Source organism: Elgaria multicarinata, chromosome 13 (assembly GCF_023053635.1).
Source record: "Elgaria multicarinata webbii isolate HBS135686 ecotype San Diego chromosome 13, rElgMul1.1.pri, whole genome shotgun sequence".
Taxonomy (NCBI): domain Eukaryota; kingdom Metazoa; phylum Chordata; class Lepidosauria; order Squamata; family Anguidae; genus Elgaria; species Elgaria multicarinata.
Genome location: NC_086183.1, coordinates 31,459,768 through 31,482,831, shown reverse-complemented (window position 1 = coordinate 31,482,831; position 23,064 = coordinate 31,459,768). Strand labels below are relative to the sequence as shown.

The 23,064-nt window shown below is 49.1% G+C and overlaps 1 protein-coding gene across 1 annotated transcript; it reads left to right on the top strand.

The window, feature by feature from the left end:
- The first annotated feature begins 468 nt into the window (after positions 1 to 468).
- SARS2 (seryl-tRNA synthetase 2, mitochondrial) lies at positions 469 to 21,424 on the top strand. Its single transcript, XM_063140054.1, has 16 exons — positions 469 to 726; positions 2,043 to 2,138; positions 2,865 to 2,894; positions 3,951 to 4,091; positions 5,119 to 5,173; positions 5,859 to 5,922; positions 10,402 to 10,507; positions 11,042 to 11,089; positions 11,246 to 11,354; positions 13,150 to 13,195; positions 13,453 to 13,540; positions 15,033 to 15,145; positions 16,880 to 16,973; positions 18,913 to 19,005; positions 19,377 to 19,442; positions 20,726 to 21,424. Exons 1-16 carry the CDS (start codon positions 469 to 471, stop codon positions 20,840 to 20,842), a joined length of 1,524 nt encoding a protein of 507 aa, XP_062996124.1. The 3' UTR covers positions 20,843 to 21,424.
- Positions 21,425 to 23,064: the final 1,640 nt, after the last annotated feature.

The following is a 23,064-nucleotide window of genomic DNA, read 5'->3' as shown; positions in this document are numbered from 1 at the left end:
ACAGCAAAAAGAACTACCATAAAGAAATTTGTACAGCAACTAAAAATACATGTTGATTTCAGATACATTGAATGTCTCACTTGTTCTTTATTTCAGAGATTTTAACATTAATGTATTTTGTAGAACAGGTTAGTGTTACTTGTGAGCTGTAGAACCAGACGTGGTTTCCAGAATATGGTCAGCCTACCCTAAATATGACCCCACCTCCTTCCATTAAAGGGGCAATCCTATGCATGTATAAACAGGGGGGGGGAATCCTATAACTCCCAGCATTCCTCAGCCAGCCATGGGAGCTGTAGTCCTTTTTCCTGTTTGAATATGCATAGGCTTGCGGCCTAAGACACATTTCCTTTCCCATGGCAACCGTGCCGAGCAGAGGAGGGACGAGCTGCGCCTCTGATTGGCCCGCCGCCGGACGGAGCACGCTCCACCATTGGTCGACGTTCAGGTGTCACGTGATCGACCAACATGGCGGCGCCCGTGGGGCTCTCCCGGCGTTTGGGGCTGCACTGGCGGGCGTTGCACCGGAGGTTGCCGCCGTTGCGGGCGGAGAGCGCTGGCGCGGCCCCCGCCGGCGTAAGGAGCCGCTTGTACGAGCACGTGCGGGGCGGGTGGTCGGCGCGGCCGCAACTGGCGGTCGGGGCGCTGAAGGCGCAGCTGGCCGAGGCGGAGCGGGAGCTGGAGACGCGCAAAGGGCTGCTCGGCCCGCGGGATCTGCGCGAGATTGTAAGTGCGGGAGAGGCGAAGCAGCGCGTTTACGGGGCTTCGTCTGACCGGGAGGGGCTGGATTAGGGTGACCCTATGAAAAGGAGGACAGGGCTCCTATATCTTTAACAGTTGCATGGAAAAGGGAATTTCAACAAGTGTCATTTGTAGATATGGAGAACCTGGTGGAATTCTCTCTTCATCACAACAGTTAAAGCTGCAGGAGCTATACTAGAGTGACCAGATTTAAAAGAGGGATGGACACCTGCAGCTTTAACTGTTGTGATGAAGAGGAAATTTCACCAGGTTCCCCATATATACAAATGACACCTGCTGAAATTTCCTTTTCAGTAGAACTGTTAAAGATACAGGAGCCCGGTCCTCCTTTTCATAGGGTCACCCTAGGCTGGATCCTCCGCCCCACGTGTGAATTGACCCCCAAACGGAGGCGGACATTTGCACATGATGATTTATATCCACAGATGCAAATTTAGGCATCATAGTACTTACTTAAATAGAAACACAGCCCATGATTTCACCGTCGTGTGGAAGATTGGGATCTGCATGCCTTGCTCAATCTGTTGTACAGGTGCTGTTGATGGGCGCTTCAAGGCCCAGCGCTTCCTTCTGATGGAAGCCATTATACCAGACTAGGGTTGGACAGCCCTTCAGAGAGAGGGTGGACCTTTGTAAATGAGAACAGGTAGCCACCCTAGGCCAGCTGCCTGCTTTATCTCAGCTGGAAGATCATTCCGCATTATGGAGTTGGGTAGGGATTTAACGGATGTATCTTTTCTGAGCACATGAGTATGAGAAGGGGAGAAATGGCTTGAACTGCTGAAATCTGGCACACAAAAGAGACGCAACTCTCCCCTCTCCTGTTTTTTAAGGTGCACTAGCTAGCCAGATGGCACTTTGCACAAACTCAGAAGCACACTCTTCCTCATTATGGCGGGTTACATTCCGGCAATGAATCTAGGGCTTAGCTATGCCCCCTTCCTCCTTGGGGACTGGTTGGAGCCAAAGCTAAGCCCTAGATGAAATGTGTTGTAGAATTTTTTTAAACTAACAAAAAAATGTAAAGTAGTTAAAGGCACAGAAGCCCTGCCAGGCTAAAGGCAACACTTCTTGGCCCTCAAACGTCTGGGTTTTAAGAGAAGGATCTCCAGATCCACACTTTAGAAACGTAATGTAAGTCTCTCAATCCCATTTCAGTACTATAGTGTCATGGAGGAGACCGTCCATGTACAAGTGTGCCTTCTATCTTTCTGGATAATTTTGTTAAACTACTATTGGTCTGTTTCATGCTTTTTTTTCCTTTTTCCGATACCTACCAGGTGGCAACTTGGCAGAGATTGGTTGAAGTGCAAGAGGAGATCGCAAAAGTCAATGCTGAGAAAGAGAAAATTGCTGAAGACGTGCGGAATCTTGTGGTGAGTTCATCAGACAGTGACTGTCATGGAATAACCCCTAAAACTTCACAATCACCTTTTTTGTCCATGGGCACATCTGGCAATTTGAGAAACTGTCCTGGGCACCATCACAAAATGGTTGCCATGGGACAAAGGACAAGTCACCTGCCCAAAAGAGTGAGTAAAAGGCAGAGGTGGGGTCTGACCCCCAACACATTAAACAACTCCTTTGAACACACAGCTGATAAGAAAATGTATTAATCTTTTAAAGTAAAAAAAAAATATTAGATGGGTAGGGCACTTTGTGGAATGCCCGGAAAGGTATCCTGGGTGCATTGGTATCTCCAGGCACCACATTGCTGCTACTCTTCTATATAATACCTTATTTTATTTATTTCTTGTACTTTTAAATTGCCCAATACCTGAAGTTCTCTGGGTGGTAAACAATACATTAGAGACATACAGTACAAACATTAACCAGGACAGAATGAAACTGAGATAAAACCAGCAGTTTTGCTTTTGTCTTAACCAAGAGGGCTGGAAACCTTATTTTAAAAGAGAGGGCTTTTTTAGGGGTGTGGGATGTAGGCGTGAGACTGCTGCCTACCACAAATTTGGGTGCTAGTTTTTTTGTGATCTTGTACCTTGTGTATATCCAAACATATTTCTAGACCTTCTGAGTTGCATGTCAGTTAATTACTGGTCATTATTACATTCTTCACTCAATATTTTGTCTTCCATTTCCAGAAAACACAAGACAGTAGTACTTTGGCATCGGTAAGAATTTTTCTTTCCTTTTCTGCTACCTTAACAATTTAGAATCTATAGCCTAAAAACTGTGGATAGTTGTTTTTTTCTGATATGAGAGAGAGAAATGACTTCAAGCATTTGTTTGCCTACATAAGAACCAACGAAGAGGCTTGCTGGATCAGACCAAAGTGCCTGTTTCTCACAGTGTTTATCCAGATGCCTCTGGAAAGCTCTCAAGCAAGACATGAAGGCATTAACTCTCTCTCACTGTTGCGCCAGGCAACTGGGACTCAGAGGCACGGAAGTAGCATATAGACTGGTAGCCTTTGATATCTTTATCCTCCATGAATTTGTCTCATCATCCCTTTCAAAGTTCTCTTAAGTTAGTGGCCAGCACCACGACTTGGGGAAGTAAATTCCATAGTTTAACTGCACTGTGTGAATACATTCTTCCTTTTATCGGTCCTGGATCTCCCACCGCTCAGCTTCACTAGATGACCCTGGGTTCTATTATGAGAGAAAGAACAACTTTTCTCTAACCACTTTCTTCACATTGTGCATAATTTCATACACCTTTATCATGTCCCCCTGCCCCCAAAAGCTGTAACCTTTTCTGGTTGGGGAGTGATTTTTAATATTTATATGTGAACCTCTTAAAGATGGTATTATATTAAGTGGCGCAGAGCGGTAAAGCAGCAGTTTCTGCAGCTGAAACTCTCCCAACGGCCTGAGTTCGATCCTAACGGAAGCTTGTTTCGGGCAGCCGGCTCGGGTCGACTCAGCCTTCCATCCTCTCAAGGTTGGTAAAATGAGTACCCAGCTAGCTGGGGGAAAGGGAATAACGGCAGGGGAAGGCAACGGCAACCCACCCCGCTATAAGGCCTGCCAAGAAAATGTCAGCGAAAGCTGGCATCCCTCCAAGAGTCAGTAATGACTCAGTGCTTGCACGAGAGGTTCCTTTCCTTTCCTAAGTGTTAAATAATATCCAAGGTTAATTCTCCTTTTCGTGCTGCTGTTAAAAGTTTAGATCTGGGGTCCCTTGCACACTTGGATCTGACAGCCTTCTCCCCTCTTTCCTGCCAGCTCCCTCTTTACAATGCTTTGCGGAGCCAGGGAAGGGAACTCCGCTTTCGTCTCAGTGTGTTACGCCAGGAGGAGATGGAGTTGGATGAAAAATACTACCTGCGTGCCCTCAAACTGCCCAACAGGACCCATCCTGAAGTGGTAAAGAGTAGAACAATGTAGAACTCTTGGAGTTCAAATGTGTGAGAGGCATCATACCATTTTGGAGCCACTGCCGGGAAGGCCCTGCAAAATGCCCCCTGAGCTGAGTAGATGTCCCTAGTTCTAGGGTGACCATATGAAAAGGAGGACAGGGCTCCTGTATCTTTAACAGTTGTATTGAGAAGGGAATTTCAGCAGGTGTCATTTGTATATATGGAGAACCTGGTGAAATTTCCTCTTCATTGCAACAGTTAAAGCTGCAGGTGCCCTGCCCTCCTTTAAATCTGGTCACTCTAGTATAGCTCCTGCACTTTAACTGTTGTGATGAAGAGAGAATTTCACCAGATTCTCCATATATACAAATGACACCTGCTGAAATTCCCTTTTCTATGCAACTATTAAAGATACAGGAGCCCTGTCCTCCTTTTCATATGGTCACCCTACCTAGTTCAGGGTGTCTTAAACCAGGCCCCTCAGGATGGATGCCGTTGCTTTTAGGGGGCAGGGGATGGGGAGTTTAAATATCCAGACTCTCAAAGTACTCCAGCGTTTTGTGTTGGAAGCGTTGGAGAAGATCCCTCTCCCCCAATTGGCTCAGATGTTGATGCAGCTGTTTCAATCAAGTTTAATTCCACATTGGTACACCAGGTGGTGCGCTGTGGCTTGAAATTTATTTATTTATTTATTGCATTTCTATACCATCCAATAGCCGAAGCTCTCTGGGTGGTTTGGTGCGTTACTCAGAACCGGTAGGCAGTGACTTGCCTGATTGGTTCTTATTAGCGTTTGGAACTTCATGCATATCTGCCTACACACGCACACACTGCCCCTTTTTAGTCTCAGCTGGCAAAAAGTCCTGCAGCTGCCAAATTGTGTGCCCTGGTCCCTCAAAGCTCCTTTGCCTGTCCACTTCTCTTCTGCTGACAATGACAATTCTATGTAAAGACCCTGGGGATTAGCTCCATGGCAGGAACAGAGATAAATGCGTTGTTTCGGTGCCCTGACTTCTAATCTCTTTCTTCTGCAGCCGCTCGGAGATGAGAGCCAAGCACGGGTGATGGAGGTTGTTGGAGAAAAACCAGGTGGGAAGTAGGGAAGGGATCCCTCAGCCATTGCTGGGGTTGGGGGTGTTGGAAAATTATTAGTTCAGGATGTTCAGAGTGTTAGTTCTGAAACTCATTAACCTGTCTGGGCCGCACAGGCTTGAACTAATTTGTAGCAGTAGCAGTAGCAGCTCAGCCAGAACAGCAAAACACAATGAGACAAAGGATTTCTTGGTATGGTTAAAAGTCACCCTTTACTGACAGAGATAAATAATTTAGCAATGGCACACATATACAAATATACTCACAGACGTTCAAATTACACAGCATACATCGAGTTGGGGTAACATGAGAGAAGGGGGGGACCTTACAAAACACAGCGACTTTTATAATGAAACCTGTACATCTGATGCAATCACTGATTGACCAATTACCGCAAATGCAGTCCCAGCAATAATTCAGTTATACAATTAGTGTCCAGCTGCATCGTTGATCTTTAAGTGTTCTGCTGAATCCTCACTTCTGCCAGGTCCCCAGGTAACAGTAAAAATAGTGGAAAATACAAAACAGGATCCATTCCAGGATTCCAACAGGGGGTGCGGTCGCCCATTCCTCTCCCGGCAAAGCTTTGCCTGCCCTTAATGGCTTGGTCCGGTGAAACCCTTCTTCTTCTTGCCTTACTCCTTGTTTGCCTCTGCGCTTTCTTTCTTTTCCCCCCCAACAGCCTTTGACTTCCAGGTGAAAGGGCATCTGGAACTCGGAGAAGAGCTCGATATCATACGGCAAAGGTTTGTATGAGAGGCTGTTGTCTTCATTCAAAACACCCGGGGTCATCCCATGAAGCTGATTGGTGGGAGATTCAGGGGAGATGAAAGGAAGGACTGCTTACCACAGCCCAGAGTCAAACTGTGGAACTCACTGCCACAAGATGCAGTGAAGGACACCCATTTGGATGGCTTTGAAAGGGGGATTGGATACGTTCCTGGAGGAGAAGGCTACTAGCCATGATGGCTGTGTGCTACCTCCAGTATCAGAGGCAGTAAGCCTGTATACACCAGTTGTTGGGGAACATGGGTGGGAGGGTGCTGTTGCACATGTGTCTTGCGTGTGGGTTGCTGGTCAACAGCTTTTTGGCCACTGTGAACAGAATGCTGGACTAGATGGACCCTTGGTCTGATCCAGCATGGGTCTTTTTATGTTCGTACATTCATTATGGAGGGGGTGGGGGCGTGTATTTCAAAAAACCCTCAGTCTTTCGCAACCCACGCCATTCTGTTGGGGAAAAAAACTCCTTTTTAAGCAGAGTAAAGCATAGCAGTAGCGCCACCTGCTAGCAGAGAAATTACCAGAAATAATGGTATCTGCATGCCAGTGTGGTGTAGTGGTTAAAGTGTTGGACTGGGAATCGGGAGATCCAGGTTCTAGTCCCCACTCGGCCATGGAAACCCACTGGGTGACTTTGGGCCAGTCACAGGCTCTCACAGGGTTGTTGTGAGGATAAAATGAAGAGGAGGAGGATTATGTACACCGCCTTGGGTTCCTTGGAGGATATAAAAAAAGCAGGATATAAATGCAATAATAAATAAATAAAATAAATTTAACTTAAAACTCCAGTGCACTCTGAAAAACGTAAGTTTCCCCCTGTATCTCTCTGTCTGTTCCACTAATATTCACTAGGCAATTGCTGGTTTTAGGGTAAGGGTTCTAGCTCAGTGCTACAGTATGTGCTTTGCATGTAAAGCAGCTCTGGGTCAGATTGGGGAGGAGCCCTGCCTGAATCCCAGGGGATCCCAACCCGGTAGGGTGTAGGCAAGACCGATGGATCAACGGAGTGACCCAGTATGAAGCAGCTTCCTAGGTTTGAAGCTTTGCATGGACTCCAAAGGACCTCTCCTGTTTAACTCGCATAGAAAGCAAAGATGGCCCCGTGAGTTCAGGAGGAAAAGAAATATCCACAGTTAGTCAATACATTTCGGAGGACCAGTCAAAACGCCGCAGAAGATTGCGAGAGCTTTCGAGGCCTCCAGTTCTCCTGGTCAGCCTTGGTAGTAAAAATGCCCAGGGTGCAGGAAGAACAGAGAAGTCCAAAAATTAGGCTAGGTGGCCACTACATCTAATTTTTGGACTTTTCTGATCTTTCCCCCATCCTCTGCTTATTTACCACCTATCCCGATTAAAAAAAAATACAGGCAAATTCAAAAGCTTTTGTGCCATTTTGGATGGTCCTCCTAAAGGTGGATTTCGGACTGTGTTATAATTGCAAGTAACAGTGGTTGTCCTGGACAACGTAAAGAAAAACAATGATTTTGCAGTGGCCAAATAATTTGCAAAGACGTGAAGGCTGTAAGTTCCTCACTTAGGTCATTTTCTTCGCCTCGAGCCCCAGCCTTCACTATGTTTGCTCTTCTAGAGTAAGTTATAGATAATACTCTAGATGAGGCCTATGTTAGGCCTCATCTAGAGTATTGTGTCCAGTTCTGGGCTCCACAATTCAAGAAGGATGCAGACAAGCTGGAGCGTGTTCCGAGGAGGGCAACCAGGATGATCAGGGGTCTGGAAACAAAGCCCTATGAAGAGAGACTGAAAGAACTGGGCCTGTTTAGCCTGGAGAAGAGAAGATGGAGGGGAGACAGGATAGCACTCTTCAAATACTTAAAAGGTTGTCACACAGAGGAGGGCCAGGATCTCTTCTCGATCCTCCCAGAGTGCAAGACACGGAATAACGGGCTCAAGTTAAAGGAAGCCAGATTCCAGCTGGACATCAGGAAAAACTTCCTGACTGTTAGAGCAGTACGACAATGGAATCAGTTACCTAGGGTGGTTGTGGGCTCTCCCACCCTCGAGGCCTTCAAGAGGCAGCTGGACAAGCATCTGTCAGGGATGCTTTAGGGTGGATTCCTGCATTGAGCAGGGGGTTGGACTCGATGGCCTTGTAGGCCCCTTCCAACTCTGCTATTCTATGATTTTGTCTTTTGTTTGTGCATTGAGCAAATGTTTAGAAGTGATCGAAAAAGCATCGGGAAAGCATGGGCAGCAAAAGCTTTTAATCAAATCAAGTTCAAACACTTGGATGTGTTGCTAGCAACTGCTGCGGCTTCCCTTTGCCATTTCTCATGATCCACTCACCTGTGAGCCGTAATCAGTCCTTCTTGAGACAGAGCCTGAAACCAACTCACACGGCTGTTGGCAAATTCAAAGCTTTTCACGGTCTGGCTCCTTCCTATCTCTCCTCTCTCATCTCACACTATTGCCCCGCTCGTGCTCTTCGCTCCTCTGATGCCATGTTTCTCGCCTGCCCAAGGGCCTCTACTTCCCTTGCTCGGCTTCGTCCATTTTCGTCTGCTGCCCCTTACGCCTGGAACGCTCTTCCAGAACATCTGAGAACTACAAGTTCAACCACAGCTTTTAAAGCTCAACTAAAAACTTTTCTTTTTCCTAAAGCTTTTAAAACTTGATGTTGTGCAGACTTCTACTGTTACTTTCTACTGTTAGTTTTTCCCTACCCTGTGCCTGCTTACCCTACCCTGTACCTGTTTGCATTCTCTTCCCCTCCTTATTGTTTTACTATGATTTTATTAGATTGTAAGCCTATGCGGCAGGGTCTTGCTATTTACTGTTTTACTCTGTACAGCACCATGTACATTGATGGTGCTATATAAATAAATAATAATAATAATAATAATAATAATAATAATAATAATAATAATAATAATAATAAATTGGGACATCCTGGGACAAGTGATCACAGTCCTGGCACCTCGAATAGTAGGATACGCTTCATCCTGCAAAATCTTACGACCTGTAGAAGTCTGTCTCAGAGGAGCAATTTGACTAAGACTTCAAAATAGTTCATATTAAGATGAACACTAGTGCAATAGCAGAACTATTTTGGTGTCTGGGTGTATCTGGAACACATTCATGTACACAGGCTATGGCCCCATTCAGAAGACTCCTTAAACCATGGCTTTAACCACGGTGGTTAAGCCTGAAAGCCAGGCTATGTTCAGAAGACACCTTAAACCACGGCTTTAACCATGATGAATAAAGCAGAAAGCCTTATTCACCATGGTTAAAGCCATGGTTTCAGGCGACTTCTGAACACGGCCTGGCTTTCTGGCTTAACCACCATGGTTTAAGGGGTCTTCTGAATGGGTCCTCTCTTAGCTTGCAACCATGGCTAGAAGTGAGTTTGAAACTGGTTTGAGCTAACCATGGTTTGCATTGAAGATGTGCTAAGCCTGTCTCTAGAACTCCTCCTCCAACCTCGTGCCCTCCAGATGTGCTGGACTACAGCATAGTTGGTTGGGGGCTTGCAGGAGTTGCAGTCCAACACCTCTCGAGGGCTCCAGGTTGGAGAAGACTGTTCTAGACCATGTAAACAAGTTCTGAGAACTGGTATATAATTACCTGATCCTGTCTTAACTGTGCCAGTCCCCAGCGCCCTCCCCCCGAAAAGCACTGGAGGAAGTTACTGTCTTGGTGTGCTTGTGCGAGCGCAGGTGGAGGAGTGAGTATGGAACAGAATTTAGCAGTTAAAGGTCCCAGAAATTATCCCCCTGAGGGTCTGGGCTTTGAATAGGATTCAGGCAGAACAAAGGCCACCCCTTGAAGTGCTGTCAGGTTGGTCTCTGAGCAGCTGTTTCCAGGACCTGTAGGCACCCATTAGCTGATTGGGATCCCCTCCTTTTCCAGGAGCAGGAATGAATATTTCATGGGTGGCCTTTGAGGTGGCTTGTTCGCCTTTGGGCATTTTCCAAAAGCAAGCTGCTCCTCCCTCCTTTCCTTCATTTTACAAAGCTCTTCAAGCCTTGGGCAAAGCGGGGGTGGGGGATGGGAACACCTATCATGGAGGGAGGGTGCTCTTGCCCCAGCCATTTGCTAAATGTACGTTGTGGAATTGACACTCCACATGGCAGATTTCCTGGTCCCGTCCAGTTCTCTCTGGCTGGGCAAATACTGTTAGAGCAGTGCGACGGTGGAATCAGTTACCTAGGGAGGTTGTGGGCTCTCCCACGCTAGAGGCCTTCAAGAGGCAGCTGGACAACCCTCTGTCAGGGATGCTTTAGGGTGGATTCCTGCATTGAGCGGGGGGTTGGACTAGATGGCCTTGTAGGCCCCTTCCAACAATGCTGTTCTATGATTCTATGATGGGTCTTAAAAGGCGATCTCACCCAAACCCTTGGGCCCCCAAAGCCACGTAAAAAAGATCGGCAGCACCCTTGAGTAACTCCTGAATGTATTTCTCCCTTTCTTCCTCCTTTTCCCAGGCGTTTGTCACACATCTCGGGCTACCGGTCCTACTACCTCCGCGGGGCAGGAGCCAGGCTTCAGCAAGCTCTGGAGCAGTTCGCTCTCAACAAGCTGATGAAAAAGGTACAGAGCGTCCCGTGTCATAGGGAGGGTGGGATGCAGCTGTTAGGACATGCAGGGCTGCCCACCCACCCAACCTGTTCCTTTCCTTCAGGTTGGAGAGGGCTGGGGCAGGGGGGGGGGGCGGGATGAAATAATCTGTTGGGGCAGGAGGGCTGCTGGGATCTGGTTCTGGATTTGCAAGAGGCCTGGAAAAGGACCTGCTTGCTGGTGGAACTCGGGCTGGCAGAATCTCCAGGTAGGGCTAGGAAAGAATCCCCCTGGGGAGGAACAGCTGCTGCCAGCCAGTGTCATCAATACTGGCTCAGAATAAGGCAGGTCCCTGTGTTCCCACCTACCTTTGTGTTGGGATGCAAGAGCTGGAGGCCAGGGCTGCTGTGGTTTTTCCTTCCTCCCTTGGTCCTTGCCAGCTTGCCCGCTGTTCTTCTCCTTGGAGCAGTGGGGAGGATTAGGGGGGGGGGGTGTTTTTTGCATACCTTTTTTAAGGGTCTCTGAAAGCAGCGGGCCTGGCGACTCCTCGTCTTTCTTTCCCTGCAGGGCTTCATCCCGATGACTGTTCCAGACATGCTTAAAGGAGCTGTGTTTGTAAGTATTTCCCCACCGGCACGTCTCCTGTTGTGTCGCTTTTGGCCCACAGACGGAAGTTGCTCTGGACAGCGTGATGCCCGTGTCCTTATTTATTGACTGGTTGCATTTTTATACCGCCCAGTCACCAAAGGTCTCCGTCCTTCTGCTTTCCAGGAAGGCTGCGGCATGCTTCCCGACGACGGCCCCTCCAAGGTGTACAACATAGACCCTTCCCGCTTTGAAGACCTGAGTCTGGCCGGCACCTCCGAGGTCGGAATTGCAGGTACGACCCAAAAGGCCACGTCTTAATCTGTGCACAGGAGAGAACCTTTAGGGGCGTTTCTAGATCTTTTCATTGAGCAGGTGCCCTCCTCAATGTTGGGCAAAGAGAGAACCTTCCTGGGTTTGGGTTTTTTAAAAAACAGTTTTTAAAAAAGCAAATTTGATTAAAAACATAATCATCACATGTAGAATAAAAAGCATCCAGTTCAACCAATCTCTTCATTCAATGTGGCTTCAAATAAGTTCAAGATCCATCAGTATTACTATTATTATTATATATTAAATGAGCCTTTTGTGGCGCAGAGCGGTAAAGCAGCAGTTTCTGCAGCTGAAGCTCTCCCCACGGCCTGAGTTCGATCCCAGCGGAAGCTGGTTTTAGGCAACCGGCTCAGGTCGACTCAGCCTGCTATCCTCCTGAGGTCGGTAAAATGAGTACCCAGTTAGCTGGGGGAAAGAGAACGGCTAGGGAAGGCAACGGCAAACCACCCCGCTGTAAGGCCAAGAAAACGTCAGCGAAAGCTGGCGTCCCTCCAAGAGTCAGTAATGACTCAGTGCTTGCATGAGAGGTTCCTTTCTTTATTATTTATTGCATTTGTATACTGCCCCATAGCCGAAGTTCTCTGGGCGGTTCACATAAGATAAAAACACTTAAAAACAATATACAAAGATTAAAAACCACAAAAGCAAGCAAAATACACATACATTTAAAACCACTGTAACAACTTTAAAAATAAGGAGCCCAAAAAAACAGACCCACGTCATTACATATTGCTAAACGCCTGGGAGAAGAGAAAAGTCTTGACCTGGCGCCGAACAGATGACAATGTCGGTGCCAGGCAGGCCTCATTAGGGAGATTGTTCCACAGTTGGGGGGCCGCCACAGAGAAGGCCCTCTCTCTTGTTGCCGTCCTCCGAGCTTCCCTCGGAGTAGGCACCCGGAGGAGGACCTTGGATGTTGAGCGCAGCGTTTGGGTAGGTTCATGTTGGGAAAGGTGTTCCGTCAGGTATTGTGGTCCCAAGCCGTGTAAGGCTTTGTAGGTTAAAACCAGCACCTTGAATTGGGCTCAGAGGGTCCCTGTCTAAAAGATGTACAGACATTGCTTTTTTTACTTATTTTGAGCTTGGTGTAGATCATGGGTTTATTCTGGTCTCTAGTGGGGTGTCGTTTGTGGGGTGGATGGGCTGGGAATTCATGTAGTGAAAAAACAGAGGTGTCTTGGGCGTATGTATGTTGGTATGTGGCTCATTCTACCCACGTGCAAAGTCTCATGGGAGAGCAATGTCTAAATGTAAAAAAAAAAAAGTTCTTATATGCTTAACACGTATGAATTGGTGGTTTATGCTGTACTCTTTTTGTCGCCAACTGAAGACCTTTTTATTCACTCAGTATTTTAACACTTAATTTTAACTTAAATTTAAATTATACTGTTCTAACTCTGTATTTTAACCTTATATCAATTTTGCTGCGTGGTTTTATCCTGGTTGTGCTTTTTATATTGTATTTTGTATTTGTGTTTTTAACTTGCTGGTTGTTTTATGATGGTTTTAATTTTTGTGAACCGCCCAGAGAGCTTTGGCTATTGGGCGGTATAAAAATAATAAATAAATAAATAAATAAATTTGCAAGGGCCCTGTCTTTCTCCCGGGTTGCAAAGTGTCTGTTAGCGGGGTGGGTGGGGGTGGGGGGAGAGGAAGAAAGGGATTTGGGCCGTGGGGAAAGGAGAAGAAGAGTTGAGGAAGTCGTATGCCCCCATTTCTTACCCAAATTCCCTTCTCCTGCCTTTTGTTCGCAACAGGGTATTTCATGGATCACGCAGTGGACCTAAAAGACACGCCGGTCAGGTGAGGAATTTCTACCTGCTCAGGTGCTACTCTGCACATGCTGTACGACGGCTGGGATTTTGAACGTCAGCCAAGCAATTCCCAATCCTCAGGAGTTCCAACTTCTAACCTGGTTTGCACATAACGGCCGACCATAGTTTAATTAACCGGGTTTTGTAAACTCCACACAGTCAGACCCTGCTGTGTTTTCCCTCTCTGCCTTCTACCCCAAATTCCTCTTGGCCTAATGGTTGTCGTATCTCCTCCTATCTTGGCAGGACGGTGTGTTCTAGCACGTGCTACAGAGTTGAAACGGATACCGGCAAGGAGCCGTGGGGACTGTACAGAGTGCACCAGTTCACCAAGGTGAGCATCGTATGAACCGAGGTTTGATGCTTGTTCATATATCTATTTATTATTACATTTATGCCCTGCCTTTTTTCCTCTTGCAAGGAATCACAGGCGGCTTATGGGGTCCTCCGCCTTGCCATCAATTACATTATTCTCCATGAATTTGTCTAATCCCCATTTTAAAAAAACTTCCCACCTTGTTGGCCATGACTATACCTTAGCATACAACTCCCCTGTTAAAACAGCTCCACTGGCTTCCAGTCTGTTTCCAGGCACAATTCAAAGTGCTGGTTATGACCTATAAAGCCCTATATGGCTCGGGTCCAGGTTATCTGAAAGGCCGTATTCTCCCTTATGAGCCTGCCTGTGCTTTGAGATCTTCTGGGGAAGCCCTTCTTTCAGTCCCACCATCCTCACAGGCGCGCTTGGTGGGAACATGGGATGGGGCCTTCTCGGTGGCTGCTCCAGTGCTTTGAAACTCTCTTCCCGGGGAAGCTAGGCTGGCTCCCTCCTTGATGGGCTTTCGGAAGCAGGCTAAAACTTGTTTGTTCCAGCAGGCCTTTGGAGAATAATCTGGCCCTCCATCTATGTTAATGTCTTATCATTTTGTTGTGTATTTTAAACGTTTATGTCTCCCCCCCCCCCCATCTATGTTTTAAACTTTGTAAGGCCGCCTTGAGGCCCAGCATTGGGCAAAAGGCAGGATACAAATAAATAATAATAATAATAATAATAATAGTATCCATTTATGTATTTGTTACATTTCTTTTCCACTGTTTTTCCCTTTGAGGGTGTCATGTTTCTGAGAACACTCCTGCTTTCACTGGGAGGCAAATGACGAGCCTTGCTAAGTAACCCACAAAGCTTTTATTAAGCAACAAACGTCTCTTCTACCTGAATAGAGTCTCTTGGAAACGTCCCCCTAGGCAAAACTATGCAAACTAAGCAAGACAATTGTCTGTTCAAGAAGAATGGGAAGCCACTTCTCAAACGCCCGTAACTTTAGAGTGCCTGGTGCGGAGGCAGGTTCTGGTATCATCTAACTGACTTTCTCACGCCTTCCTTCCGCGCCGTGCGTTTCAGCTTCCGGTGGACCCTAGCATCAGCTAGCTTGTCGGGACGCTCTCCTCTGGAAGAAAGCTCACTTCCCACTGAGGATTTGGCCTTGAGGAGATAAGCTCTGGAGAGGGCTGACTCCCAACTGGGGAATCGCTTGTGAGAGCTTCCTCCCGCACTGATACAGGTTGACTGGTGTCTGGCGCTGCATCTTCTAGTTCTGAATCTGGTTCTGATTGATTACCTGAAACATCGTCTCCCAAAACAGGGGCAGTTGGGTTAGACATGACAGAGGGGCCCAAGGGCATCAGGTTGGGGAAGGCCATTGCATGTTAAGCGTATGGAGTGGGGGATTGGGGCGTCCCGCTGTCTCTCTTCATCTGTCCCCTCCCACCATAACTAATGAGCCTCTCCACTCCTCCCTCTCTCTCTCTTTCTCTCTCTCTCCCAGGTAGAAATGTTTGGCGTTACCGCCAACGAGACCGGGTTGGAGAGTACGGCCTTGCTGGAGGAGTTTCTGGCTGTACAGAAGGAGATCTTCTCTGAGCTGGGGCTGCACTACAAGTGAGGAGACGTGCATGACAGATCCGTGGTAGCGCGCGTTGCAGGGCCTGCTCACGTGGCCTCGGGGCGGGGGGAGGCCAGCTGGCGAGCGCTTCGCTCTCTCTCCCACCCCACCCCGCTCAGGTTCTATTTCAGCTCCATTTTGGAGGGTGCCTGTGCGTGCAAAGTGACTTAAAATATTTATATCCTTCTGCCAGACAGCAGGCCTCCGAGGCAACTTAGGATAGAAGGAAATTTGCCCACTACAGACACTTTTGTTTGGAAGGGGGGGAAAAGAAGAAGGTATTGACTGGGGAAGTATTGCAGCTGCTTAAAGGTTCCACCATGACACTGTCCTGCCCTGGGGATTTTGTCCCTGGGGCAGGAGCACTTCCTTCGGGGCAGCTGGAGAGTGTGCCACTCCCGGCTCTTCCTTGCAGCAGCGGGGCCGAATTCAGCGGAGCATAGGATACCTTATACCCTGTCCAGAGCTCCAGCTCACCCAGCTCAGTATCGCCTGCACTGACTGGCAGCTGCTCTCTAGGCCAGCCTTCCCAGCCCTGGTCTTGTCTTGGATTGCAACTCCCATCATTCCCAGTGTGGCGGGCAGCAGATTGGGGCAGGCTGCTCTTTGGTCTCAGCCGGAGGGCTTTGTCAGCCCTACCTGGAGGAGCCAGGATTTGAACCTGGGACCTTTTGCACGCAGAGCGTGTCTGCTCCACCGTTGAGCACTGTCTCTTCCTCGGTGAGGGGGATGATGGCGCGAACTGTCCGCTCCCCAGGCCTTAGGGTTTATTTATTTATTTAAGCATTTTTATGCCGCCATTCAGCCCAAAAAGGCTCTCACGGCGGCTTACAAAAGCAGTTCTTGACAGTCCCTGCCCACAAGCTTACAATCTAAAAGACATGACACAAAAGGAAAGGGGATTGGGAGGGAGGAGGAAGGGTTTAACTGCAGCTCCTCTGGCTGCTGCTGACGCTGGCAAGGCTGCAGCTCTGACTCCTTCTCCCGAGTTGGTTTTATTACTCAGAAGCCCCCAGACCTCTTCACTTTCATCAGAGTCCCCTCCCCTGTGTTGTTGCTGAAACATTTCCCTCCTCCTCCTCCTCCCTCTGCATCCCCAACTCTCCCCCCCCCCCCACAAGAAATCACCCCTCCGGTTCCATCTCGCCCATCTTCCCCGGTCCCCCTCCGGCAGACGTGTTTGGCGGCCAGCGTTTTCTTTCTCCCTCCTGGGCCTCGGTGGGCCCTTGGGCCAGTTTACCCAATACAGTGCAGAATGGCGTCCAAATCCTTTAGGAAATAACTTTTGGGAAATGCAGCTTGAATTTTTGCTGCAGCGGCTGTTGCTTTAGGGCAGCCTTCCTCAACCTGGGGCACTCCAGATGTGTTGGACTACAACTCCCAGAATGCCCCAGCCAGCTGGCTGGGGCATTCTGGGAGATGCAGTCCAACACATCTGGAGTGCCCCAGATTGAGGAAGGCTGCTTTAGGGGGAAGGGGGGAAGAAGCATTCCCAGCCAGCCAGTAAGCGAACCCATGTCAGCCAGTGGGCTTGCAGCACGACCGAATGCGTGGCTGGGCCTCGGGAGAGGCGAAACTGCTTGTAAGCGAAGCGGATTGCCCCTCTGGTGCCCTCTCGGAGAGTAGCGCACACCTGCAGAGAGGAAAGGTATCGGCTCAGCCTCCATATCGGCGGGAGCCGCTCTTGCACCCACACCCTTCAGGTCTGACTGATCTCTCTTTGTGGGCAGGGTTCTGGATATGCCCACGCAGGAGCTGGGCCTCCCTGCCTACCGGAAATTCGACATTGAGGCCTGGATGCCCGGCCGGGGCAAGTACGGAGAGGTGAGCGGGTTCAGTCTGCTGGCTTGGAATGACGGCACGTTCCTTAGGCAAGCAGGCCCACCTGGGCATACATGGTATGAGGGGCCCCCGGCTGGAAGCTGGGAGGACTGTTTGGGAGAAACTGGGTGGTTTCTTCTGGTTTCATCTGGAGAAAATCTTTACGTTTGGGAGGCCAGCGATGCTTGTGGGTAGCCTGTCTTGAAGAATTCCCAGGTCCTTGTCCTCCGTCGTGGGACTCCCCACCATATACTGAGATTCGGTGGCTGGCTGCCCAGGAGCAGGCCTTTTCCGTGGTGGCCCCCAAATTGTGGCATGCCCTCCCTAGGGAGGCCTTCCTGGCGCCTGCTGTGTTCGGCGCCAGGCAAAGACCTTTTTTTATTATTATTATTATTCTCCCAAAGAATTTTAAGCTTATGTTTGCGACTGCGTTTTGAAATCGTCTTTTTTTCCCATGTTTAAGCTGCGTGGCTGTTGATCTCTTCTTTTCACGTCCCTTGAAATTGCTGCTGGTGCTTTTAAAAAGAATATTTTAATGTGGTTTTGTCCTGTTTGTTTTCATTATGCGTGTCGCCCCGAGATCTTCAGCTATAGAGTGACTCAAAAATGGAATGAATGGATAGATAAATGAGACTTTGCATACAAGGAAAACACATGTGTGAATGATATTTATTTTATTTTATTTTATTTATTACATTTTTATACCGCCCAATAGCCGAAGCTCTCTGGGCGGTTCACAAAAATTAAAACCATAATAAAACAACCAACAGGTTAAAAGCACAAATACAAAATACAGTATAAAAAGCACAACCAGGATAAGAACCACGCAGCAAAATTGATATAAAATTAAAATACAGAGTTAAAACAGTAAAATTTAAACTTAAGTGTTAAAATACTGAGAGAATAAAAAGGTCTTCAGCTGGCGACGAAAGGAGTACAGTGTAGGCGCCAGGCGGACCTCTCTGGGGAGCTCATTCCACAACCGGGGTGCCACAGCGGAGAAAGCCCTCCTCCTAGTAGCCACCTGCCTCACTTCCTTTGGCAGGGGCTCACGGAGAAGGGCCCCTGTAGATGATCTTAAGGTCCGGGCAGGTACATATGGGAGGAGGCGTTCCTTCAAATAACCTGGCCCCAAACTGTTTAGGGCTTTAAATGTCAATACCAGCACTTTGAATCGGGCCCAGACCTGGACTGGCAGCCAATGAAGTTGTAAAAGGACTGGTGTGATGTGATCTCGTTGGCCAGTCCCTGTTAGTAAACGGGCTGCCCTGTTTTGTACCAGCTGAAGCTTCCGGACCGTTTTCAAAGGCAGCCCCATGTATAACGCATTGCAGTGATAGCCAAGTCAAGAGTCCAGGGGCTGTTTACCCCCGCCCCAGCCCCCCACCGCTCCATTGTCTCCCCCACCCTTCACTTATTTGGAAGCTGGTAAGGGGGCACACTGCCTTGTATGTGCCATTGGGTTAGGGGTTAAAGTTGCCCCCTTACAAGTTACAGGAAGCCAGATTCCAGCTGGACATCAGGAAAAACTTCCTGACTGTTAGAGCAGTGCAACAATGGAACCCATGACCTAGGGAGGTGGTGGGCTCTCCCACCCTACAAGCGGCAGCTGGACAACCATCTGTCAGGGATGCTTTAAGGTGGATTCCTGCACTGAGCAGGGGGTTGGACTCGATGGCCTTAGAGGCCCCTTCCAACGCTACTATTCTATGAACGTTGTCCCAGAATGCAGCCCTGACCCACCGAGCATCATCGGCGCCATGGAGAGTTGAGCCACGCCCCCTCATCCGCATAGCCACGCCCCAAGCTCCACTTCTTGGTCATGCCAGAGTGTGGCTTTTCTACGTGTGACCCTTTTGAGGTTGCCCACAGGGCTGTAGCTTGACATCTATGCCTCGGCAGCCAAGCTTCATCCTTCATTCTCCCCCCCACCCCCCGCCAGATCTCCAGTGCCTCCAACTGCACAGACTACCAGAGCCGGCGGTTGAATATCATGTACTACAACCAGGAAGGGCGGCTGTCCTATGCACATACGGTGAGCCTGCTTTGGATAGGCCCTGGGTCTGTGGCCTGAAAGTAGGGTTGGGAGGTGGGTAGGGTGGAGGAAAAGTGGGGAGACCCCGGATGAATTATCTGCCCTTTTGCTCCTTAACCTGGTGGCTCCCAGGTTAAGGAGCCACCAGGTTAAGGTGCACTGAGTGGGGGGTTGGACTAGATGGCCTTATAGGCCCCTTCCAACTCTACTATTCTATGATTCTATGTCCTGCTTTGTGAGTCCCCGGTCGACAGCTGGCTGGCCACTGTGTGTGAACAGAGTGCTGGACTAGATGGACCCTCAGTCCGACCCAGCAGGGCTCTTCTTAATAATTACGTTCTCTCACGGCACCCTCTTGATTCCCTTGGCAGGTCAATGGCACCGCCTGTGCCATCCCCCGGATGCTCATCGCCCTCATAGAGTCCAACCAGTGCAAGGTTTGTATTTGAGTGTCATTGAAGAGGGCTCTGCAGATGGGGAGGCTTTAAAAGACAGCCAGATTCTGTAAGGCGGAAAGAGCTGGGAAACTTCGCGCGAGGGCTTAACGTTGCGCAATGCCCCTAGCCGTGGGAGGTGAGTGAAAGGGGCTAGGGAAGGAGCTGTATAGCCTCTTCCCTCCCTGAGCACCGGAAGCTCCGGTCAGCCTCCCTCTGTCATCACCAATCAGAACCTCCACAGTCCCTGCCCACAGGCTTACAATCTAAAAGACATGACACAAAAGGAAAGGGGATTGGGAGGGAGGAGGAGGGGGGAAAGAGAAGCAAATTCTGGTACTACATTCTTGGTTGCGAAGTTCAGCAGTGACAGTTGGCAGCAGGAGGGAGGGGGCTCTCAGCTGGAGCTGGACCCAGGCATGATGGAGAGGTGCCTGGCTGCTGCTTCCTCCCCCACTGGTGGCCTCTGCAGAGACAGTTGGTAGCAGGGGGCATCCCTCCCCCTTCCCCTTAAATCAAGTTTCTAGCCCTCATGGGCGTGGAGAATTCATTCATTCATTTATTTAGGTTTGTATATTGTCCGTCTGGCAGATGCCCTTTGGGGCGGTTTACAATCGTAAAACCAAACAGCAGCAAAAATGCCCAAGAGCAAGTATCAGAACAACACAATATTCAACATCCAAATATTACAAACGCGGTAAATTTAATAAGCAACAGGTTAAAGATTAAATGTCTGCTTAAAGGGGAAGGTCTTAACCTGGCCTTTAAACGTATGCAATGAAGACAAGATGTATGCCGTGGCGATGAGGCGCCGTGCGCCGTTCTGCGTGGTGCCTGGCTCCTTTCTCCGCTCACGTGGCCTTCAAAGCTGCCTTCTCTGTTTAGACATCCCAGCGTGATTTCACATTAAGCCATCTCTCTTCCTCCTTACAGCTCGTGTTTCGGGGCTCTGAACGAGGCATGCTCGTGTGTTTTATGAGCAAAGCAAAATCCTCATACGTACTTAGCTGGGAATGTTGGAAGTTGCAGTGCAAAACATCTGGAGGGCACCAGGAAGGGGGCTTTGGGTTTTTCCAGGAGGTCCAGAAATGCCACTTATTCATCCATCCCAGGACTGAAACTGGTTCTGGGGCGGAGGCCTGGTGCATCCTCTAAACATCAAATGATGCCCGGAGTAGTACTGCCTTTGTCTTGCTTTATGGTGCCTACAGGGCAGAGAGCGCTACTGGGCCAGCACGGTGCCCTAACCCTGTTCCGTCTTCATTCCTCCCGTTTCCCACCCTCAGGACGGCAGCATTCGAGTGCCAGAAGCCCTCCAGCCCCTGATGGGCGCAGAGAAGATCGGCAAGCCCAGCTACGCGCCATTGAAATACATCGGCCCGAACCAGCCCAGAAAACACTGAGCCGGCAGCCGCAGGGGAAAATCCGAGACGATGCAGCAGTGGAGAAACCCAGACAAGGGATGGACGGGCCCCTAGGCGCAAGGGCCCGGCTGCTGCTATGTGTCGCTCATGGGGGTCTGGCTGGCTTTGGAAGCAGGGCTTGGATACTGCAGGGAGGCAACCTTTAGCCCCACCACATGGGACCTGTAGTTGGGAAGGGCTCTCGCTGCTTCTTTGTACCTGGCAAGACGCAGCTAAGAATATCGGGCACCCTTTCCAAGATTATCTCTGTGGGATCCAGCATTTCCAGGAGGGCTGTGTCCCGGCGCCTTGTAGAACCCCTGAGGCACGACGTGGGATTTGGGGACAGGGTGTGGGTGCTCTGTTTCACCGTCCCGCTGATCCAGCTCTCGATTAGACGGAGTCTGCCTTCTCTCTTTCACAATCTCCTCTTTTGTCTTAGCCACCTGCTCCGCTCTGAGTGGGGGTGGGGAGATTTTGCCTTCCAGACCGTGTAAGGTTATACTTCTTAACTGGTCAGGACCGTTGACGAAACGGAGAAGACGGTTGTTTGTTCACACAATAAAGGTCACAAATGCCAAAGCGGACGTGTTTTCTAGCGACTGTGTCTGTGCTCCCATCTCTCCCTCCCCCAGGTTGATACTATGCACCAAGAAAAGAAACAATGAAAATGGAGTCAATTTGCATCATTTTGGTGTTGCTAATTATGGAGAGGGAGGGTGGGAATTATGATTTCCAGACCCCTCACCATCCTTGTTACTCATCTCTGGATGTGTCCCACATTGTTAATCCCTTTAAAGCAACCTTCCTCAACCTGGGGCGCTCCAGATGTGTTGGACTGCAACTCCCAGAATGCCCCAGCCAGCTCTGTGGCTGGGGCATTCTGGGAGATGCAGTCCAACACACCTGGAGCGCCCCAGGTTGAGGAAGGATGCCTTAAAATGTGATACCCGGTAGTCTACACAGCTCTAAACGTGCAGAGTACCACAAAACTCCATTAGAGTTCTTTGTCTGGAACAAAAGCCCTATGAAGAGAGACTGAAAGAACTGGGCATGTTTAGCCTGGAGAAGAGAAGGCTGAGGGGAGACATGAGAGCACTTTTCAAATACTTAAAAGGTTCTCACACAGAGGAGGGCCAGGATCTCTTCTCAATCCTCCCAGAGTGCAGGGCATGGAATAATGGCCTCAAGTGTCAGGAAGCCAGATTCCGTCTGGTCATCAGGAAAAACTTCCTGACTGTTAGAGCAGCACGACAGTGGACCCAATGACCTAGGGAGGTGGTGGGCTCTCCCACACAAGAGGCAGCTGGACAGCCATCTGTCAGGGATGCTTTAAGGTGGATTCCTGCATTGAGTAGGGGGTTGGACTTGATGTCCTTATAGGCCCCTCCCAACGCTACCATTCTATGGTTCTGAGTGAAACCCAGAGTGGTTTCACCACCCCACTGACATCGGAGCCACCAGCCTCCACTGATTGTACGCTAACCCCCTTCAGGCTGACCACCGTCCCTTACTTGCGAGCAATGAAGTCTCACATTAGCACCAGCTCTCATAAGCAAGAGTCAACCTCCATCAGGTGCATGAAGGGATCGCCTGCCTGCACACCTGCCCGGCAGGTGTGTTTCCTTTATGCAGAACGCTCTGCACATGCCTTCTAAAAATACCCCCGATACAAAAGAGACAGCAGGTGGAAGAAAAAGGTCACCAGGGGCTGCAGGTGGAGTTGATCCTTAACCTGCTGCAGTGTTGTAGGACCACTGCTGTGTAAGCTGTCTTTTCCCAGTGTATACAGAGCAAGTGAGGCGTTAAAAAAAGGGAAAGACTGGATTAGCTGCCGTGAAAAATGCTGGCAGTAAGCCCTTTTGAACTTCTACAAGACTCTTCTTTCAGCATGAGTGTTAAATATATTTATGGCACTATCAGTGGATGGAGGCCTTAACCAAAAATCATAGTTCTCTGCCCTGAGGAGCTTACAATCTAAATTTGGAGGATAGGGGAGCCAACAGGAGGAGGGAGCAAAAAGAAACGTGCAGGTAAGGGATAACCTAGGCTAGCCTTCTCCAACCTGGTGCTCTCCAGATGTGTCGGATTGTGGCTCTCAGCATCCTACGCAGCTGGAGGGCACAAGGTTGGAGAAGACTGGCCAAGGATTGATGCAGGTAGTTACTTGTTGGGGAGGGGGTGTTAGGCACAGGGCTTTGGGGAAAGATTTGAAGGCACTG